Source organism: Colletes gigas, unplaced genomic scaffold (assembly GCF_013123115.1).
Source record: "Colletes gigas isolate AHSC1104 unplaced genomic scaffold, ASM1312311v1 Colletes_gigas_Sc00012, whole genome shotgun sequence".
Taxonomy (NCBI): Eukaryota; Metazoa; Arthropoda; class Insecta; order Hymenoptera; family Colletidae; genus Colletes; species Colletes gigas.
Window position 1 is genome coordinate 4,861,160 of NW_025106641.1, and position 22,628 is coordinate 4,883,787.

Below are 22,628 nucleotides of genomic sequence, written 5' to 3' on the forward strand. Positions count from 1 at the left end.
GAAAATACTGTTACGACGATGCGAATAATTATCCAATTCCGTGTACGGGGCGAATCGGTTACGCGGACTACGGTTTCGCGGAATACGCGTGCTTTTCCGCGCAAACGGAAATAAGTACTCAAAGTCGGTATTTTCTGTACCGTTCCGCGCGCCGATACGGCATAAACTGAAAGTTTCCTTGCACACCGAGGGATACGAAAGCAATCGCTGACTTTCCGAAACTTCTAAGCTTCTTAAACAGAACTTTCCTCGAAACCCACGCCGTTTAAAGGCGTCCGTCCTTAATTGCTTTCTTCGCTCGCAATGCCTGACAAAGTCGTCGATTCCTCGCGATATTTATCTAAATAAAAACACCCCACCGACGACCCTTTCAGAACCCTGTGACGTACCAAAAGTTCATACATATGTTCTATTTGACCCCATTTTCATGTTATAGCGAACTCTGTGCTGAACTGATTTCGCTCAACTATTTATTAATAACAGAGCCCAGTATTTGACGTTCAATCCTGCATTCTAATTCCGCAAATACTTCCTTCGAACATTAGGATACTATGTGTCAGATTTGTCTAGTCAATAAATAGCAGATACAAACCGTGAGTATGGGTGTATTATTATAATACCTTGACAAATAGAGAGGATAAGATAGCCAATCGTAGGACATCTCCAAACTTATATTTAGATACAAGATCATTTTGAACACCTATTGTAAAGATACAATGCTTTCAAGAAGAAATGAAATCAAATGGGACACAATTTTATATGAACTTTTGTTATTGTCTTGTGTAGAATCCATCTATGGACACCCTATACATATAATAAAATTATCCCTGCGTAGACACTGGGTCTAGAATTATGACCTAATATTCAAATTGCATTTTGCCTCGAACCATTTGGTCGGAGTAATATTTTTCGGTTGGTAGCAATATTTTGTAATGGTTGGCGAATGCCAGGGGCGACATAAATCGCACGTGGGCCCGCGGTCGGTCATAGGTGAGGCGTAGGAACGCGATCAAAGGACCCGGGGAAAGGTATGGTTGCGGAAGGTCGATACTATGGAAATTGGTGGGTGGAGGGTCGGTCCGCAGGAATGCTATGCCGAGTTGGGTTTGCGGAGCATTCGTGGGACTCCTTGTAGGCCAACGCTTACTTCGTGTCGGCAGCGATCTTGGTTTCGGTTTGCTGAACTATGCGTGTGCCGACAACAGGCTCGCGGACCAACAGAGCGTACGAACGAGCGAGCGTTGTCACCCACGGCGTGATAAACCGCCGGCCGCTAACTACGCGAATTATTCCAAGTAGACGCCACCTCCGCCACCGCGTTAGTTCCTACGACGAACTTTCCCTCCGCAGATCACGAGTAGCTTGGAACCCCGTACCCTGGCCGAAAACCCCGGGCCGAGGATGCGGATTCCGAAACGGGGGGGATGAGAATTACTTGCGCAGCCTCTTACGAGCCCGCGTGTCCGCACAAAAACCACCAACTCCGTACCGGGGACAACGTTTCCCCCCAACTGTCTTCCCTGATTAATTGCAATTAACCCACTGCATAACGAATTCTGATCCCCCAAAAGGTGGTGCGTTTGTGTAAAAAAAATTTTCCAAGACCGTTTTTAAAACGTAGAATTGAACGACGAAGAATAGGGGTTAGCTCGAATCTCTTTTCAGAGCGCTCGATTCGTAACAAGAGTTAAAGATTCTCCGATAAAAGGGCGAGAGGGTATAATTACGTTGGTCGAAAGAAATCCCTGTTAATACGAAGGAGCCGGAGCACTCGCATAATTTAGATACCAAGTAGAAAACCGAATTCCGGCTCGGCGCGCGGAACTTCGTTAACCATCCGAATTAAATAAATGGGATACGAGCTAATCGCTTTTCGATCCTAATTTGTACGTGCTCTCTTTTGTTTTCTTGAAGCATCTTTAAGCTTCGCGATGCCCGAAGAGGGATCTCTCCAAGTACAACCTACCCCAAGTTTTCACCTTTAATTTTGATTTCTTTGTCAAATGTTTCCTCGACCCTTTGGGGATAGATCTTTTTCAAGATTAAACCTTGATCGGATATCGTCACAAAGACGTTAAGAAGATTCGAGAGCGTAACGCCGATCTGGATGGGTCAGTTAGGGATATTTGAGGCGATCGAAAGAAGAAGGAGGTCAGCAGGGACGAAAACGGGATCGACATTGGGTGCAACGGTTGCTTGAACCGTAGGTGGGTAGCCAAACACGACCGGTAATCACGTTAGTTCCCCGCGAGAAGACCCGTGAGACTTCCAACGAGTATTGCCACCTGTTTGGCGTACTCGCAGCCGCTTCCCCGCTGTAACCGGCTGCCACAACCAGTTCCGCTCTCGAATACGAATGTAATTAGTGGGAAATTGAACGAGGGGCAGCAGCCCCGGCGCGGTTAAATGAATGTCCTGAAGATTAATGGCCGGCATTGACCGTTCCGAATCGATCGTGTGATTTCTTTACTGCGTCGACAAACCCCCATCGCGTCGACGGAGTACATTTCCTGGCGACCGAGTGGAAAAGCAATTCGTTCTTCCTACCGGCACTCCCGATTGCCCGGATTGTCGTCGTCGCGAGTCTCAACAATTCCAACGATCCTTAAAAAAATCATCCAACAGGTGGAAACAGAAACTGTACATTTTCGAGCTCGACTGTTCCCAAAGCTGAAGCGTTTCTCCAGACTTTATTGTTGCCACGAAGAGTCGATCTCGAGAACAAGTGAATGTTCGCGACGACGTAGACGGATCGATTTAGATCGAGTCAGCGGTACGCAGGATGCGGATTGCACCGGTACTGGTGATTCGATAACGCGGAATCCGCGGTTCGTCTCGCGATTCGTGGAGGAAGAAGGCGTCCTGGGTAAGAACGCGAGGCTCGCGGACCCGTGTTCGTCTCGCGGATACGTGCTGCGTCGTCGTAGCGTAATGTTTCGCAAATATTGACGTAGAAATCGGCTCTTCCGCGTTCCGCCCCCGTTCTGGCCTCGTTTCCAGCCCCTCCTACGCCGGCGATCTGGCTGCAGACACCTAAATTGGCTCGATACATCCGACGAACGTGGAGCGAGTACATAACTCGATAAGTACACAAAATTTTCCTCGCCGTACTACTGCCGACGAATATTTCGCCGGGAATACCGTCTACGAGACATTCAGTCCCTGGCCCATATCCCACCCCCTCTGCGCCCTCTCGTGAAACTCTTCCATCCACCCTCCGGTCCACCGATCTTTTCTCCCTGTTCCCAATAATCGCGATACCTCGTCGACGACTTCGATGCCATTTTATCGCGATCCATAGTCTCGAAATTATTAGCTCGAGAGGCTCGAGGGTCGATACGTACGGTACGTGGTTCGATCCGGAAGGTATTTTACAAACATCGCGAGTTTATCAAAATTGTACCATAAAAGGATCGTAAATTGTTCGTAGTTTCGTCGTAGTTTCGCACATTGTGTCTTCGTTTCTGTTTCCATCGATCTGCTCTTTTCTGTTCGTTTCTATCGTTCCGCGTGAAAACGTATTTTCTATCAGTTTTTCTGTCAAAGATGCGCGCCCGTGCAGTTCATCAGTATATATGTAAAATACGCTCGAATAATATATTGACCATCAATTTCATAACAACGTCGTGTGAATGGCTTTTGTTTGAACGTGCTTCCGTCTCTCGCGAACAAATATCGACATTATACATATAGCCATTAACGAGACACAGTTTATAGAACTGAGCAACGATTTATTTCCCTCGCGAATAAGTTTGACGCGGGATCTGCCGGAGCGTGTCAACCGCGAAAAATGCTTTAAAATCGCGAACGCGCTAGTACAACCGTCCCTTCTTGGCCCAGCAATTGTCTGGACACTACGGATTCCCTATGATTTCTGATCGTTTCGAAACCGGACGTCTAGGAACGCTTCCACTAAGCACGCGGAGTCATAAAAGGCTTACTTCGAAAAGAGGACTTATTTTTCCCCACCCCGCCGGAAGGTCGGACACTTTTTGATCGCGGTTCCATTTTTGCCAGAGTCTGCGGCCAGCAATCGATAAAGTTAAGTCCTAAACGAGTTATTTGTAAGATTCGGGAGCAGCTCGACCGGAAAGTCTTCGCAGATAGAAGTGTCGACGAAGTTTAACGTCCAACGTGAATGTCTCAAAGTACGAAGTAAGAAGCCCAAAGTGCGCTTTCAGCGAAATTCGAATACGCTCTTATTCCGGTCCAGGACGTTCTGATTTAAGTCCACGAAATTCCAGTAGTCTTTATTATAATCTTCACCGATAGAAAAGAGACTAGAAACTTTAAGTTGTCGCACGAGTTTATTTTTACGTGTACTTATTTATGGAAAGATGGCGACAGTTGCCCCGTAGCACACGACATCCCTATTCTATTCTTCGGTTCCATGTGTCGACAAGTTATCGCCCTAATATTGTCCCCTTAGCTTCGTCGTTGGTTAAAATTAATTTTAGCCCACAGCTGTCACTCAACCCAATCTTGTCTTCCCCTACGTCTTACGCAATTTGCAGTTGTTTCATCGAAGATTCGCGCAGAAACGAGTATCTACACCCTGCAGGGATTGGCAAACTTTCCCTAAGAAGGGCTAAGTAATAGTTATTTTGAAATTAAAATTTAATTTTTCAATGACTACATTCTGCCTATAACGAGAATTCGTCTGTTTTACTTTTGAAACTAACTTCTCCGCGCAAGCAGGTATAATCTAAATACCTGAATTAATTCACAACAATACAGGAGCCATTAGACATGGCTCCGTCATTAATAAAAGTCTATGGACATTGATACAGCAATTTTTTGGTTCAAAGGCCATTGTTTGCCAGCTCCTGACCTCTATTGTGCCTGCGAACGAAAGACGTATTAATTCTATTCATTCTTTAAATATATATATATATATATACGTTTTATTGATTTATTTGACCTCGCTCTTATTGATCCCACATTGTCCGGGGCTCGTCCGAGATCCTAACGAAACGAATGAAAAGCATGAAAACAGAACGGAAAAACTAACGCGGACATCTACCTACGACACCGACGTATCTTCTGCGCAAGTTCCTTTCCAGTAGATGCCTGTTTTAATCTTGAGTGAATTGATTGTTTACGGAATACATATTCTTTAATTCGGACTTAAGGGTCGAAATAACCCGTAGATTGTTGACAACGCTGGGTGTCATTATGCTTCGATGGAGTAGACTCAATGTGGATCGAAATTTCAGCATTGTCTCGACCTGAAAATAGAAGAAACCGGAAATAAATTTCGGGGCTGAGAGTGGGCTGGCAAACGTACTTGAAATATTTAAATCCATCATCTTTCACTCTCGCTTCACGCTCTTCAGACCACTCTAATATGCAGCTTGAAATTGTAGACTGAAAATGTCTACTTGGGAATATCTAGGGGCACTGTTTGTCAAAAATATTCGTCTGTCTAGCACAAATGGCGAACGAAACAACATCAGAATTTGGATACTTTATTAAATATATACAATGTTTTTTTTCAGACCTAATTTTAGGATAATTCTTCTGTGATATAGTTTATTTCCGGGTTACTGGAACGTTACGATCGGGTCGTTTCACAGCGATTCGCGATTGCAGCACTTCCGCGGGAACCGCAATATATCTTCGATTCTGCTAATACGTCTGACCTAACAAGTTTCTTACCGGGGAAAACTGCCCGGCCATTCTTCCTCTCGTCCTTTCCGCCGCCCACCCCCGCGGATCGACATCGTCGCGCGTGTCCGCCAACTTTCCTCGCAGTGGCTTTCAAGCTGCCCCTTCGAGATCGTGTCCCGAACCGTACCCAGCAAAAAAATCACAGTTTATATCCGGTGGATATCTGTTCCATCGACGGATCTCGGATTTCGATCAAAATAAAAAATATCCTCGAGGTTATCGCTGCTATCAACTCGCGCGGTAACAGTTTATCGGAACGACCGCGAGCCCGAAAGGTGGAAAAATTTTATTCCCGCCGATGGATGACCGATAAAAACCTACGATTGAAACAATAATTTTAATTCGACCATCCGGAAGACGGGATTCCAGGCTCGCCGCGAGGGTTGTTTACGTTTCGTTCGTTGTTCGTGAGTTTTATGTAGACAAGAATTCAGCTCGCCCGTGGCACGAAAGGATCTTCGATTCGCGGGAGCGGAGAATCGTTTCTCCCCTCGAGGTAATCTTCCATTTCCGACTGGAGACATATCCGTTCGAATAAAACACGCGACTTCCGGGACGATGGGGGGGAGGAGGGAATAGGCAGACGAAAAGGCAGGAGAAAAACGAGGGCAGAAATCGTTAGGGAAGTCGTGTGGGAAGAGGAATGGCAACCACTGATTCGCGGGAGCGGGTGCACGGAACCAGGACTAGAAGCCTTGACGACCGGCCAGCAGATTTTAATATTTGCAGCCATATCTCAACGGGGAGCGAACTTTTGCTCGGAGAAACGGCGAGCCGGCTCTCACTTAAAATCACTTTATACGAATCGCGGCCACTTTTTCGCCGGTCGTTTCGTATCCCCCATTCACCTCTCTAACCCGTCCCCTAACGCGCCCTACCACGCTCATCCCTTTCGCCCGACCCATAACACATATCCCATGGAAAACTCGCGAAAATCCATTTCGCTCTCTCCCTCGTCGACGACTTCTGGAAAACGCCCGCATTATTCTTACCCGACCCTCGCACCTCTTTGCATTATCCGGACGACGTATGGCGTCGGATAACGTCCCTCCGGAAAAATGTCTGTTGCGTTGTGGGAGGGGTGTGGATGGGGGAATAAGGCGTTCGAGTTTTTTTTTTTTCTCCACGAAATTGAAACATCTCGATGGCTCGCGACGATCGACTATCCGTAGCCGGGGGGATCGACGGGGAAGGGAAACGGTAAAAATGGACCCTTACAGTGGGCTCGCGGGAATAAAATTTCTGTGAAACGCGAGACGATCGGCCAAGGGAGCCGGAACACCCCTAAGAGCCGGAGCTTATTATCCGCGATCGATTGGAAACTCGAATGTAAATTTCTTTTTATGAAACTGCGTCTGAAAATGTATTTGCAACTGGTGATTTTAAAATAATAAAAATAGAAAGCGATGCTGGATAATTTAAATTGTTAATGCTGAAGAATACGTTCGCCCGCATGTAGGTTTGGACTCTCTTGTAACGTTTCCGCGACACGTACTACGTCTTTCTGGCACGCGTCGCGAAAGGATCGCGGCAGGAATGAACACGTGCCCAACTTTCGACTGTAATTACAATACCGACACACAGAAACTTGGAGAAACCAAGAAACACCCACGCCACGCCCGAATACGTACACGAACCAATGAAAGACGTGCAACTTGGGACGCTGGTTGCGACAGATAAATGTTTTCAACGATGTTCCACGGAGTGACTTCTCAATATCCGATGTATACTTTTATTTTGATTTTCCGATTTATTATAAATAGTCCCGTTTACGAATTATTTTGATGATTTGATGGTTCGATCGGTGTTTCTCGATCTCCCGTGCCTATTTTCGAAGAAGACTGGACGGGAGGAGGGCACGAGCGAGGCAGAGGTGATTTATAGAGGCGGTTGGGAACGCGAACTCGGTTCTTTCACGATCCCGGATATCCCGAACAGATAAAGGGCCACGGAGCGTCGAGGCTCCGAGCACGGTCTCGATTAACGGGCTACCGTGGAATTCAAGGACAGCCATTTCGTGGGCGAGAATTAGACCACTTAGGCTCGAACTAGTTGCTCTAACTTTTTAAACGAATGCACGCCACCGTAATTAACGGCTCCCGACGACCTGGCGGATTTTATTCCTCGGAAAGTTCCGCGAAAAAAGGCACCGTGCCGGAATACACCTCGACAAATAATATTTACGATCTTCGAAATGTCGATCGAAGAATGAAAAAGACTAGTTTGCTAATACTTCGCGGACGGAGCAAAAGAAGAATGAAATTTTCGTTCCTATCTGCGGCGGACATTAATTATTTCCGTCGTCAAAGCGTTCTTCGGATCGCGTCGAGAAAAAAAAAACCCGATCATATTTTACGATTCTTACTGGCTGGTAGCCGCGCGTCCCTTAATGACCAAATCCGCGCCGATAATCGAAGATTAATCGGCGCCACCGATACCCCGCGCGACGATCATAATTCAAATCTCTGGCCGCGATAAAAACGCGCCGGAAGGCGGTCTCGCGCGATTCGATTTCGTCCCTCGTCTGGAAGACGGCGGAAGAAACCCGCGACGGGGGGGAGGGAAAATTAACGAAGATCTGTAACGGTTGGCTCGGTTTCCGTGTACCTTGCAATATCCGGGCTACGGTCATAATTAAAATGTCCGCCGGTTTGACTTATCGACGTCGGCGAAAAGAATACAAGAATCGACGCGAGGCTGCTAGAGACGTCGTCGGGGATATCTGAAAAGTCTCCCCTTTCAGAGAATTCCGGCCAATCAACGTTATTCTGAGCGCGCCGCCAAGACCGCATCCAAAAGACGCGAGGTGCAGCCACGGAAAGATGAAAAGGCAACGGGAGGGAGGCGAAAGGGGGTGTAGGAGTCTGGTTCCTCGTCATCGAGAATTCCTAGCCATCTTGCCTTTTATACCTTGTCAAACAAGAAAGCCTTTTGTCCGTTGACCTCTTCCTCCTCGTCTTACGATCTTCCGGCCGGCGATTCGACATCGCTCTATCTACCCTCTTCCGTCGTCTTTGTTCGCGTTACCCCGCCTCGTTTCTTTCGTTTTCGGGACGACGACAACGACGTCGACGACGAAGTAGACCGCGCCCTCCGAATTAGACGTTCGCCGTCGACGCAAGGACGATTAAAGTATCGACGAACAACGAACGGGTTCCGCGACAGGCTCTATAAATTCCGGACGACGGCGCTAAAGGATGACGCGCGCCCGGAGTCGTCCTCGCAAAAACTGCTGGCCGTAAAAATTTAACAAGCAGCTTCCGGGGCCGGGGCACCGAGTAATGGAACAACCATCGTCGTAGGAAGGGGGCATAGGAAAAAAGGAGGAAACGATCGAGGGGAAAGGAAGCGACGACGGCGCCGGAAGAGATAAAAGGCCGTCGATGACGCGAGATGAATGCCGAGGCTGCTCGGGACGAATCCGTGTTTATTATTAACCGTACCCACTTACCCCGCTCTATATTCGGACCACAACGGGGGGATCAATCTTCCCCTCGATATAAAAGCGGAAACTAGATACGTCCGGGTGCAATTAATTTATTACGACGTCGAAAATACCGTCCACGGAACGAATTCGATCTCACTTCTTTTAATTTCATTGGAATATTACTTGGAATATTGCGAGTAACGCTAGTTTGGTGAGGAATAAAATAAAGTTACTTCGAGGATCGTGTAAACGATGAACAGCGGGGCATCCCCCCTCGTGTTGATAAAACTTTGCATGCTTGCAGACAGCAGAAAAATAAGGGAAACGTATTTCTTTCAGCGACTCGAGCTTAAGGGGCGAAACTACGCAAAGTTTCATCCCCTAATGCCGCGCTGAGAATTATTTTACAAGGTAGTTTCCCGAACAAATTCTTCATGGGTCGATGGGAAATTCCGTCGACAAGGAAGCTTAATAAAAAGAAATCACTTGCTGCAAATGGTCCCAAGATTTTCTAATTCTTAATTTATTATTATAAATTCACTATTTTCTTGCTGCGAATATTTAGTGTGAAGTTGAGATGCTTCCGGCTCGTTAAGGGCTAAATACGCGTTGTTCGAGCCACGGCGGGTATTCCCATTTACGACAGAGTCCCTCGACCCATCGCATTGTGGAATATTCTAGTGGCCCGGGGGTTGTATAGTCCTCGCGGAGGCCTTAACGTTCGCCGGAGAACGATAACCGAAGAGATCGATCGCCAGCCACCCTCGTATCTCGATATTCCGGGCAAAAAACAAATCGCGGCGGTGTACCTCTCCCGTAAAAACGCGAGTAATAGGTTGTCGGCGGGATCGCGTATGGAAAATGGCCGCTCGCTCAAAAACGTCCCTCCCGTTGCGTTGCCGGCATACGAAGTGGCATTCGGGGTAAACATCGCGCGGCTTTTCAACTCGCCTGAGCTTCGGGCTCGCGAGGCTTATTCAAATCGTCCAGACAACCGGAGTGAACCAGAGGGTACCAGAGGCTACGAACCAGAGAACCTCGCCAAGGGTTTATTTCTCTTTTTTCTCGGCTCGCCTTCAATCTCCCCGCGTACTTGTTTCTTTCAGAGAAACGTGTTGCGGCCGCAGCTCCGCAGGGAGCCACGAGCCGGCCCGAAGACGATTACACGACGGCGTTCCGGCCCCTGGGATCTCTATTTCAGCGTTAATTATCCGTGGCGGAATTGTTTCTTTCCGATATTGTGGCGCGCCGGTATCCGCCAGAGAGTTCGCCTCGAAAAAGATACGATTGCTGGCCCCGGCTGTCCCGTTCGCGTCACCAAAGCTGCTTCCCCGGTTGTTACAGTTTCTTTTTCTGGAATACTTCTCGGGGCCGGGGTATGGGGGAAACCTCTGATCCCGTATTGAGCCCTCCCCGAACGCAACGTTTGCCCTCGAGTGTCCATCCAAGCTTTCCGTTGCCTCTCGGGACGATAATACCCCGACACTGGTTTTGTCTTCGAGTATATCCCCTCTTAGGACTCTGGACTTGACAATGATCGTCCTGCATCCTGCGGAAGCCAAACCACCCCTTCCAATATGGAGGGTATACAATTTAAATATTTACGTTGTTGTTGTACCTCGATGGTTGTTTATTGGGTTTCTTTTTCGTGACTTCCTTTTTACATCGTCGAAAATAGGACTCTCCAACAGGCAGTGTATGGGGAGCATGTTATTTCACACGAATACACGAGAGTTTGCCTCAAGGCAGCGTATGATCAATATTATTGTGCAATATCGAATGCTGGGCGATAATATTGACTGTCTGGGGGATGATACTGTGGATCAATTCAATTGTTGACTGTCACACCTGTTTCTTATTCCGACAGAATGTGTTCTATTTTGTATCTTAATATGTTTCTGTTTGAATTATTTCTGTGAAACTTCGTTGGTTCTTGCGTTCGGGAGTGGGACATGAAACATTGTTGGGAAGCGAAAAAAGAGAGTTTTTCCAGGGATTCCCAAAAGTCAACCCGCTGCAGCTAATTGGCGACTAGATCAGGATCAGTCACCGTGCAGTTGCAGGATATTTTGTAGCAAACTTTTACAACAAAAATGAAAAACAATTCCACCAGGCTGCGAATAACATTTATACATAAAATGTTCGTAGAGACCAGCTTGGATGCTGTTCAATTTTAATCCGTCCAACAACCAGTGACCTTAAACGCAATTATTCGCGGTCGAACCGGACTCCTGCGTAGGTGCTTAATTAAATTGCGTCGATCAATTAATTACCGCGTCTCGATCGCGTGTAATTGCGTCTGAGGCTACAGGCTTAAATACTCGTTTCTCGAAAGAACCAGAGACACTGTACTTGCGTTAAGGTCATAAATAAACTGTGTTAATATCGAGAGTTAGGTGGAAGGTGCCCGGACAATAACGTTTTCGAGTTCGGTAAAGGAGAGATCGCAGGCGACTATTCAACCGGTTTTAGGCGATGGCGTGCAAGCTCGCGCCGGCACGCAGCGATATAACGTTAAACTCGGCTCGAGCCGTTATAATATATTAGCTCGCTCGATTCCTCCTCGCATTACCATACGTTTCACGGTGCATTCGCGTGATGGAAGTCTTCGCGTCAATTGCCAGCCCCTATTGAGAGAAATACCGCGGCGCGTTGATGGTGGAAGCTACTATTAAGTCAGACAACTGGGAAGCGTGTTAAATTTCAAGGGAATGGCTCCCCAATAGTAATAGCCGAGTGGTGTCAGACGAGCAGAAACATTATCGTAAGTGGTGAGAGACTCGGTATGGTCGGACAGCCCAGCTTTAAGACCCGCCGGAGTAGAAATTGGAGTAGAACTCTCTCTCTCTCTCTATCTATCTATCTATCTATCTCTATATCCGTTCCTTCCATCGGGGGCTCATCGACACGCAGACCTCTCCGAGCGCTCCATTGATCTTCGGCTTTGATCAGCCCCCCGTAAACGCCTGGCTCGGAGCTTTTTAAATATTTAAGGATTTATCCGTATTAAATGGACGGTCGCTGGCCCCGGCACACGCTCCAATTAACCCTCCCAAACGCGGTGGTCTTTTTTTTTTTTTTTTTTTTTTTCTTCGCGTCCCCGACACACCCCCCGATGGTACCGAAATAACGGAACACTTTCGCCGGCCGGAGGAATCGATGATGCAACGTGGAATTGATACCCCGCGGAAGGGCGTGGTAAATTGTCGTACGCGACCCACTGACCCCGGCCGACCGGGATCCAACCGGATCGCCGGCCGGTTATCGAGATTCCGGCGAGAGCTGCCCGCAGGCCAGATCGCGCGTCGAGATGGCATTCGCGAACCGAAATTACATGTCACGAAAAAATTCGCTTATTATTCCGCTCTCGGGCAACACGGGGGTCCGCGCGATATCGCCGCATTTTTCCGCGAGATTATTTATCCGGCTTGGAAACGTAAGGCGCTTTCGTTCCTTTTTCTCGTTTGCTAACCCGCGACAGCGACGGCCCTTTGCCGACAAAAATGCAAAAACACGTTTAATTCTTTGACACGATTCCATGGACGGTTCCAAGTGTTTTGGTACAACGAAGACCGAAACGCTCTTCGTTCCCCGATGCCTTTTGTCGTTGGCTTAAAAACTCGGTGTTCGTTATTCGCGAATAAAACGCGTAGTCGGCCAGAGGCGTCGCTAAACGCGCATTGTCGCTCACGCGGCCGATTAAAAATGTTATCTCTTTCATTATTCATCGACGGGGGGGAGGGGCCGGGGAAAGGGCTTAGGATTTATGGAATACACTTCCGCGCATAATGATTACCGTTCGCCGTGGCGAACAATTCTTTATTTGCATTTTTATTGTTCCCGGGCGCGTATCTGAAAACGCGGCCGACCGGCGAACAAATGCGCGACTAAATAAACGCTCTAATAAATTCCCCCGGCAACGATACAGAAGCGAGCGCGTAACGGGGCCGCATCGATGAACGTGAACGAAACATTTTTCCAGCCGACGACGCCGCGGCGTTTTCAGCCGGACACAATGCCGCCACGGTAAGGGTTTTCGATCGTCGTCGCCGGACGGTTTAACCGTTCCCTCGCTTCCTCCCTTATTGTCGCCTGGGACAGTTAATCCCCCGGGAGAATGGGGGTTGCAGCATCCCGGCGAAGAGTGCAGCGACGTTTCAGGTGTGCATACACAAAGGGTAAATTGTTATCGACAAGAATATCATTGTACGAGGCCGGGCGTTTTGTGTTGGTTAAGGCGACGTTTCTACGCCGCGAGGAGATAAATCGATTCTCGAACAATTACCACCCTCGTAATACAAGCCATCCAACCGGTACGCGAACAGAAGCCACGCCGTTCTGGCACGACTTCCAAACGCTCTGCCTTCCTTTTTTCGCCACCCCCTCCCCCTCTCCGCGTGTCTCGTGCCCGCTTCTTCTTCCCTTTCGTCGTCTTCCTCCCGCGGCTTTTCATCCTCTCGATTTTTTTTTTTCTGTCTGCGGCAATCTTGGATTATCCTGCCGCGCGACGATCTCCAAAGGAACGAGCACTCCGGGAAAGGACTCTCGGAGACGCGCCCAGGAAATTCCGTCTACGACATGCCGGGCCAACCCCATCCACGCACCCGAGTATAAATACCACGGCTCCTCGAAACTCAGAATTTTATTGTTGAATTCCTGATTTCTGTGTTTGAACATCTACTCCACGTGTGAACTCGATAAAATATAAATGGCGCGTGAGTAAAATGTAATCGCGAGAAAACCCCTGTTTTAAGATTACACTGGCACGAGAGATCTTTGAGTCACATTGACATTCACGAAACATATAAAACACACTGTGATTACTTATGAAATATAGTGATAAAAATTGCCTAGATTCACCCCCTCTAAAATTATAACGAAACTTCGTCAGCCAAAGCGAAAAATTTGCCAGGCGCTTCCGTTAACGCCATTCTTCCCCGTGAGTTAATAATTGTTTTTCGCCCGGACTATTTCTGGCTAATGCCGGAGCACTGGACCGCCCGTGGAAATTCCCGAAAAATCCGGTGGACCAAGGAAATTCGGAATTTCCGGTCTTTTTTGGCCGATTTTCCAGCAGCCATCGAACGAACGAACGAATCGAGCGCGACTCGAGAATTAAACCGTACTAATGGATCACCATCCGCGAGGATACGGCGTCGAGTCAAAAATCCATCACCCCCGTTGATACTATTAAACCTTCCGGGGTACTGGTTCCTTGAAGGATCGCCGCGTTGGATGTATGCGCGAGCCGTGATACGATAGGACACGACGTAGCGCCTCGTCCTTGGATTTCAATAAAAACGTCAAATTTTATTTTCAAATTCGTCGCCGGGAACGCCGCCCCATCGTTCATGCTCCTTGTCAGCCTCGAGCACGTCGTCCTTGCGAGCTAGATCCTCTTTTCCTCCCCCTCTCGCGCAGCTAACGGCTCGATGGCGACAGCGGGGGCGGTTTTCCATGAAAACTCGAGCCGCTGTTTCGACATTTTCGAGCGCAGAGCGAAAATAACGAGAAAAATTAAGGACCACGCGGAATATTTCGCTGACGAACTAAATACACGGAGTGTTACGCGTTTGTACGCCTCGACGCGAACAATTTTTCGCTGCCAGTGTCGTCGCGAATATGTCTGCGGGATCCTTTACACCGGAAAAAAAGGAAGAGCATCGTTGGAAAGGAAACTAGAAACGACGACTTCGTCGGGCACGTTCGATCTCTTACCTCAATTTTTCTCTCCCCGACGCAACGGACCACCAGCCAATTGCTCGTCGTCTTTTATAAATTGGAAAAGCTAAGATTCGAATCGCGGAAGCAGCGCAACTATGTCCAGGGAACTCGAGGATCGGAAGAATGTGTATCGCGGGAAGAAAAGAAGATTAAATCTGGCCGGAATTCTGAGTTATTTAACAATTTAAACATTTTACATTCGTGGTACAATAGAGTTCCAATTATCAGGAATATTAGAATAATTCTTTGGTAAATGTTACGGATTATATTTCACAGAAACTAAGAAATCACAGCCTCATGCATCCAGCAGTGACGAATAAAGAAGAAATTTTTCGGCGAAAAAAAAAAATTTCAAATCGTTCTAAAAAAATTATTTCTGGCTAGAGTGGTCAGTTACAATCATTTTTGGTGAATACACATAACCCCGAAATCCTACTCACTTTCGAGAAAAAAATTCCTTACCGAAAATGTAATGCCTGACCATACATTGATATGTTTCACTGAAATTTCCGGCGAAAAAAAATGTATTCAAATCGTTCTAAAAAAATTATTTCTAGCTAGGGGGGTTAATTACAATCAATTTTGGTCAATAGACATAACCTCGAAATCCTATCCATTTTCAAGAAAAAAATTGAGGAAGTGGACAAATTTTTCGACAAAATTAAAAAATTTTAAATCGTTCTAAAAAAATTCTTTTTAGATGCAGGAGTCGATTACAATCATTTTTGGTGAATACGCATACCCCCGAAATCCTACGTACTTTCGAGAAAAAAATTCTTTGGTGGATAATCGGAATTTTACTGTACCTAGTATGTACGATGGTAGTTGTTAATTAATCTCGTTAATATTACAGTGTATTAGAAATCCGCGGGGGAAGAATTCGGTCATCAAGCGAGGCGCTACTGTACGCGACGCGCGAAACCAAGGTTTTCTGCCTACAATGGAGCGCGAAAGCGTGAAGAGGCAAGGGGTAGCCTCGGCTGGTGAACGGTTTGTCAGGAGGTCGTGAATTAATTCGCGCCACCGCCTATTCTGCCCTCCCAGCCGCCCTTCCGGAAAGTTAAATTCACGACTCGCGCGAGCTACACGAGTTTCCACTATCGTTCTAAAATTCAAACGAGCCACCGGTGCACGGCCGTGGCACTCGATCGTCGGGGGGTCGCGCCGCGGTTTTAAAATACTCCATCGAACGACAACACCTGGGGAGCCTGAGACGACCGTGCGAAACGGATATATTCGCGAGGAACAGGACCTGGAGAACTGAGAACGCGGGCTGGGAACGCATTGATCATACCGCGGCGCTTTAAATCATCGTCGAGAGCTTGTCGGGGGCGTTTAACCCTTTGACTGTGGACCGAACAGAGAACGCTTTATCGCTCGAACGCGTTGAATACATTTTTGTTTAATAAACCGTGGTGAAAAATTTTAAAGAAAATTCGAATACAGTTTTCCTGGATGGTGTACAGTCACTGTTCGCGGTCAAAGGGTTAAGGGGGTAGTCCAAAAACATCGACTTTTTTTTTTACACAGTTTTGCACTTTGAATTATTAAAAACGTACTGGGTAACGTTGAAATTCGAACATTTGCCAAAGATACGACCGGTTCAATGTATCGAAATACGAGGGAAATATACAAAGGGACCATCAGCCCGCGCAGTTTTCGGCTGTAATCGTGAAATAACAAAGGCAAAATATGCATTTGTCCTTTGTTTTGTACCACCCGGAACGGGGAAACCTTCCCGGACACGAACACGCTCCGAAATTAATATTTGAAAAATTACAATACAACAGATTGACAATTCACTCCGAAATATCATTTTGGCCGAACGCGTATTATTATTACCGAAACCGACCAAATTACAGCTTATCCGGTCGATTGTCAGTTCGACGATAGTTTTGCGTTCTCTGGAAATTACGGATTACAAATTTCAATCGAGTCTATCGTATTATCCGCCAACTGCGATAAGGTGCGACGGAGATCGACTTTTAAAAGTCGACAGACACGATATCCAGACACGTACGTATTTGAATATCGGAAGATCTCGAACTGCAACCGGTTGAATTGTTCATTAACACCTCGTCAAAGTTTCCCGCGTTCCAAATAACGCTCGAGCGTATAAATGACAGCGGAATACCAGCAACGCCGGGTATTATATTTCGCTGATTCATTCTCGCCGGGCATCGTCCGCGTAAACGAGCGGGTCGACGTTTCGGTAATTAGTCGAGTTGAAGGAAATTTCCATAACAATGTAAGAATTATGACGTTAAATCGAGCGTCGGTGGCGTCGTCGGCTATAATTCTCATAGATCACCGGACGTCGGTGGGCGAGAATATCGCCCGGTAACGAACGCTTTGAATTATTATAACGGGCGGGACCGATCGAACGAATCTATTTAACGGGTAATCCCTCATATCCGCGTACCTGTAACACGGTATCAAAACAAATCGAACGAGCATTGTGAACGGGTCCGCCGCGATACTCGGGGCTACTGGCAGAGACGCCCGGCGCCACGGTATTAAATCGTGCAACGAATTCGAAAATAATTCCCCGCCGTTGTTCGGGATATTTGTAATTATTGCGTTCCGAAACGCTTTGCGCATTGGAAATTCGACGGAATTACAAGTCGACCCCGTCTGCTCCCGCTTTGAGCGCCCGGGGTTTTTCGCCTCGTTTTAATCGCTCGTCCCGTTCCCATTAATACGATGTACCGAATAATTATTCCCGACCGCGTAACGCCTGCTAATATCGACCCCACGGTTCTGCGAATAGAATTCCGATTTTAAAGGGTGAGACGTAAGTAACTGTGGGTAAAAATGAAATTTTCTTGGGATCTTTAAATAATATTAAAAAAAAAATGCTTCTCGAATTACAAGAGAGAAGAGGATTGTCGGAGGACGTAAAACTTATCGTATTCGAATATGGCGGACGGCGTTGAATTTTTCGCCGTTCTCGAGGCTCGTCGACGGACCGGAGAGTCCTTAAGATCGAGCGATATTCGAAGGAACAAGGCGCGTAGCGGGACTAAATTGCTCGAAAGCCCGCAATAGAGAGAATTGAATGGGCATCGCTGGAAACGGCAGATCCGCGCGGGGGTGGTGACTTCAGATATACATATATATGTATATGTATGCGAAGCTATGGCACACGGGGCCGCCTATTTTCCAGCCAGCCCTGAAATTATCGGCGCGGTCTGAGCGAGGTCCATTGATTACCACTGGTAATTGCCATTACAAGCCACCCCATCCACCAACCTGCGCCCCCACACCCCCCTTTCGCCCCTCCTACGCTCGCACCGACCTCTTCCAGCGCAGTCCCGCGAGGGCCTGGATATATTCCTCTGTATCGGCATTGAAAGTCAACCGTTTTATCGGGGACGCGAGAAACCACTCGAGTATTGCGACTCTTCTATTCTTAGCGTGCACCCGTTTCAGATTTAACCCCGCATTCAAAAACGCCGTGCGTCGTTTCAGCGGCGGAGAAAAATAAATCCTATACAACTTATTCCGTGCCCTTTGAATTTTAATGCATGGTCGATAGCCACCCCTATCCCATTTAACCCATTGTTTTATAATATCGAATCGATATTCGTGATATACCCCCAAAATTACGAAAAAGAATTTTCCATCGTTGGAATAAATATACTTTAAATGCATCATCGGGAGCTCTGAGATTCTCTTGGAACGATTTCGATCACGTAGTCTCTTACATTTGCGTTAATTTTAGAAACTACCTCGATTTAAAATTCAGCGTCTTAGAACGATCACGAATTAAATCGTAATTATTACATCCAGGAGGGACCGTACGGATTCGATCTAAAAATTGATCGATATTCGCCGGGACGTTATAATTGGAAGACGTATCGTTCGATCGCCTCCTACGGGGGTTTTTTAATACCGCCGAAGAACCGTCCACGGCTCGTAATACTTATGCAACGCTTAATCCCCTTCATATCGCTAATCGGATGGAGCATACGATCGAATCAGTTAATTGGACCAGAGATCAATCTTAATTTCCCTCGTAAATCCAGTTACGTAATTTTCGCGGTTATCCCCTTGGCGGATCTACCGAGGCGGGGTATCGTTTCCGGCCGTGCAACTTTTCGATTGGATACGGGGGCGTGTATTTTGTTTCGCTCGTGTGGACGTATTAATTCCAACGGCGTCTACGTTGAATCTAAAACTTACTGTCTTAATAAATAACAAATATCTTCGTTGTCTCTGATATGTACAAACGAATGATTTTCGTTCGAAATCTGTTTCCACGTTCCAAAGCTCCGTGATTTTTATGTGCACGACTTAATTCCAGTGTCGCGAATCAGAGACAAACCTCATATTGCAAAGTACGTGCTCGGATTCGGGACGCGAGCAGCGAACGTGTTAAGGCAGAGAGTTTAAATGAATGAATAAACACATTTATGCTAAATTACGCGTATAATTAACATAGGGAAATAATAGCCGTCGCGTGTTACACCGCTTGCGTACATGGTAAACTTGTTGAACGCAGTAGTTTCCAAGACGCCCTCTTCGCGTGGCTAGACATCGAGAATTTCAGATTTTCCAATCAAAAGCTACGTATATATTCAGTTATTTAAGTTGCGTGAGATCGAATAGAAATAAATAATTAGTAATAATTTAGCTAAATAGCCACAGGTTGCCTCTACTATAGAAATTGCTTTCAAATAAATTTTGAGAAACTCAAGTTTAACTACAAACTATACCGACGTAATGTTTGTATTTTTATACGAATGTTTTCGGAAGAATTTTTCGTGTTATCGATCGTTGTAAACCGTTACGCGAAATCCCAGTATCGATGCATATTAATAACATTTACGAGCCAATTGCGCCATATCACTGTCGACTGATCGTCGAAACGTTCGCGAACATTATACGAATTGTTGTACTGGAAACCGACGACCCATGATAGTTAACTGTACTCGATGGGTTATCGATGAAACGTTGCTCGGGAAAAATTGAAACAAATAAACTGCGAACTTGCGGCCGCATATTAACGATTCGAAATCCGTCAAACCCCCGTTTCTCCGTTTAAAGCGTTTTCGGTTCAATGCGAATCGAAACACGCCCACGATCGAAAATACGTATAAACGGGGGATGTTGATGACGTTGAACAGAGCTTCATAAGCGAAAGTTAACGAAAAAACGAGGTAATTATAAGCAAGGTTCGACAAAATATTTAGTATTTGTTTACATTGATTATTCCTTAAAAATATTTTATACACATTCGTCGAATTGAAAGCGATTTAAAGACGCTTCAAACTGCAGCGTATCGAGTCGAAGGTCGAAGCGTCGAGATCTCGATGCTCGTTCGAGGGAAAGAATCGCGATCGATCGATTGATTGGCTCGCTGACGCGCGCGGCCGGAACGGCGCTCCATTTTCGTCGATACAGCCGATTATGGATTGAAAAGCGGCCATAAATCTTCGTGAATACTTTACACGCGCGTTTCGCCAGCCGGGTCACGGGGTCGAAACGGGGGGGTGCAAAATTTCGTCGCGGGTTCGCGTCGTAGTCGCTCGAAATTGAATTTACCGAAACACGAATCGCTTGATTAAGCTGCTTCGCGACTCGTTCGTCCCGATATCCCTGCGATTTTCGAGCGTTTCGAAGCACCCCGGACCCGTGTCGTTAACCTCGTGATACTAACGCCGTTCGGATGTAAAGCCAGATCCATTTATATCGAATTCTCGACACGGGAGGAGAGAGAGAGAGAGAGAGAAAAAAAAGAACCGACCGGAACGCTGGGGGCAGCGTCACGAATTGCGAAAAGCTACGGGACTGATCGAGTTCACGTTACATCGTTCGATTTCGCTCGCTGACGATACACGGGGATACAATTTCCCACGAGCCGGATACCGTCTACGGTAAACATTTCTAGAGATCGGAAGAGAACGGACGAATTCGTCGGTGTCCCTCGGAATCGGACCGAATCTGCAGTTATTTACCAGTTCGCGTTTAAAGTCGCCGCGACACCATTTTCTAATCGCCTCGCGCGCTCGAAAGCCGCGAAATATCGCCGATATTCGAGATATTTTATTTATTCAGGTGATACGAGAGACTGTTCGGAGATCTAAACTGCATAGAAAAGTGCATAACAGATTGTCAGGGCGCCGATTGGATAAATCCGTAGCGGGTCGAGGCCGTGCGTCACATTTTAATGTTTAAGTGTTTAGATGGGAATTTACGGGCGATAGTAACGGAAGAAGCTTAGGCGAATATATCTGGAGCGCCGGTGCCGGAAGGATGGTAACGTTATTTCGGATTTGACGCAGTTTTACGACGGGGCTCGATTGCTTCGCGCAGTTTTTCCGTCGCGACATCATAGAACCGAACGACCGTTTCCATATCCGCTTAAAGCAATTTTTTGAGTGGTACCGGTGATCCTAGAATCGGTCGGGGAAAAAAAGCGACGCGCGGGTCTGTTGTAGGAAATCCGCGGCGATCGTTTCGCGACACGGCCCCGATATATATTTTTGATTCACTTCGAGCGAGGAAAGAGCCGAGTAATGGAACCGTGCCCGTTCCTGGATCGGCCGTAACACGTACGCGATACACGCGATATCGATGGGACAGCCACGCGTCATCGACGAGAATCGCCGCGAAAATCTGCACGGTTCCGCGCCCATTGTTGGACGCCGCGTGAATTTTCGTCGGTCGGTATACGTTTCCAAACGACCGAAAAATAACGGACACCGGGGGCCGCGAGCAAGAACGCAAAGCTTCGAACGATGGGCTAAACAGACTGATAGCGGAAAGGATGGCAGGAAGTGGAATAAATGTAGGTGTGGCTCGACCGTAACCGCGCTGATAAAGCATCGAATACGCGGGACGTATGCAAGCTACTTCAAAAATAACGAAAAAGCCAGAGAAATATCCCAGGGTTGGCTTATCCGACTCCGGTCCGAGAACGAATATTCCTGGAAAAAATATCGCCACGCTTAATCCGCAAACGATCATACCAACACTCGGAGTCGATACTGCCCGTTGGACCGAATTTGTTTCGAAGGTACGCGGTTCAAAGTACCTTCCATCTGTTTCTGACTTTTTACCGGACCAATCGTTTTAAAAAGTTTGCTGTTTTGAAATATACCCGACGCTCGGTCGGTTCTAAAGCTGGTTACAGGGTGTCGGGCACGCTTGTTCTGACTTGAATTTTCGTCTCTGTCGCAGTGCCGCCGGAACAGCCGACCATTCTGGATCAATGGGGCAGGATAGTGAACGGGACAGCGGGACCCTACGTGGAGGACGAAACCCCGTCCCTGACGTGCCGCGTGACCGGTGGTAAGTGTACTCAATTATTCGCACGCTCGTACGTTCCCTCAACTTGGACGTTATCGACGGTCCCCTCGTAAGTCGATTCCCGCCTTTTCTATACATCAATCAATCCCGAGACGGAACACGCCTTGAAACAATTTTTTTACACCGAGTACTTGGGTTCAAAAACGAAAGAAAGATACAGAGGGTTGTTAAACACCTGGAGATCAGAAGGGTTCGCTAAATATATTATTCTCTTTTCATATTAAATACCAATGCATACCAAATGCGTGTTTTATTCCGGAAATTCTATATTTGCATGCCTGAATCGTTCGAAGAAAATGGCAGACAAAAGGGGCGATTCTGCTCGTCGAAGTACTATGGAAACCAGGAATGCTAAAAATACGCACTTTGCGCCGGAGTTATTCGTTCCGAGCATTTTAGAAAAATATTTCTTTGCTAGAGAGGAATTGGTCCGACGATTTGAAAATACCCAAATCGACGGAAACGCGTAATATTTTCTGCAATCGTCCACAAA

General features: G+C 46.9%; 1 protein-coding gene across 1 annotated transcript in view; it reads left to right on the top strand.

Annotated features, from left to right (window-relative positions):
• The window catches only part of LOC122398936 (nephrin-like), a 234,443-nt gene that overhangs the window by 141,841 nt on the left and 69,974 nt on the right, over positions 1–22,628 (top strand). The window contains exon 3 of the mRNA XM_043399206.1: positions 22,007–22,117. Coding sequence (XP_043255141.1) covers positions 22,007–22,117 — 111 coding nt within the window. The remainder of the gene's footprint in view (positions 1–22,006; positions 22,118–22,628) is intronic.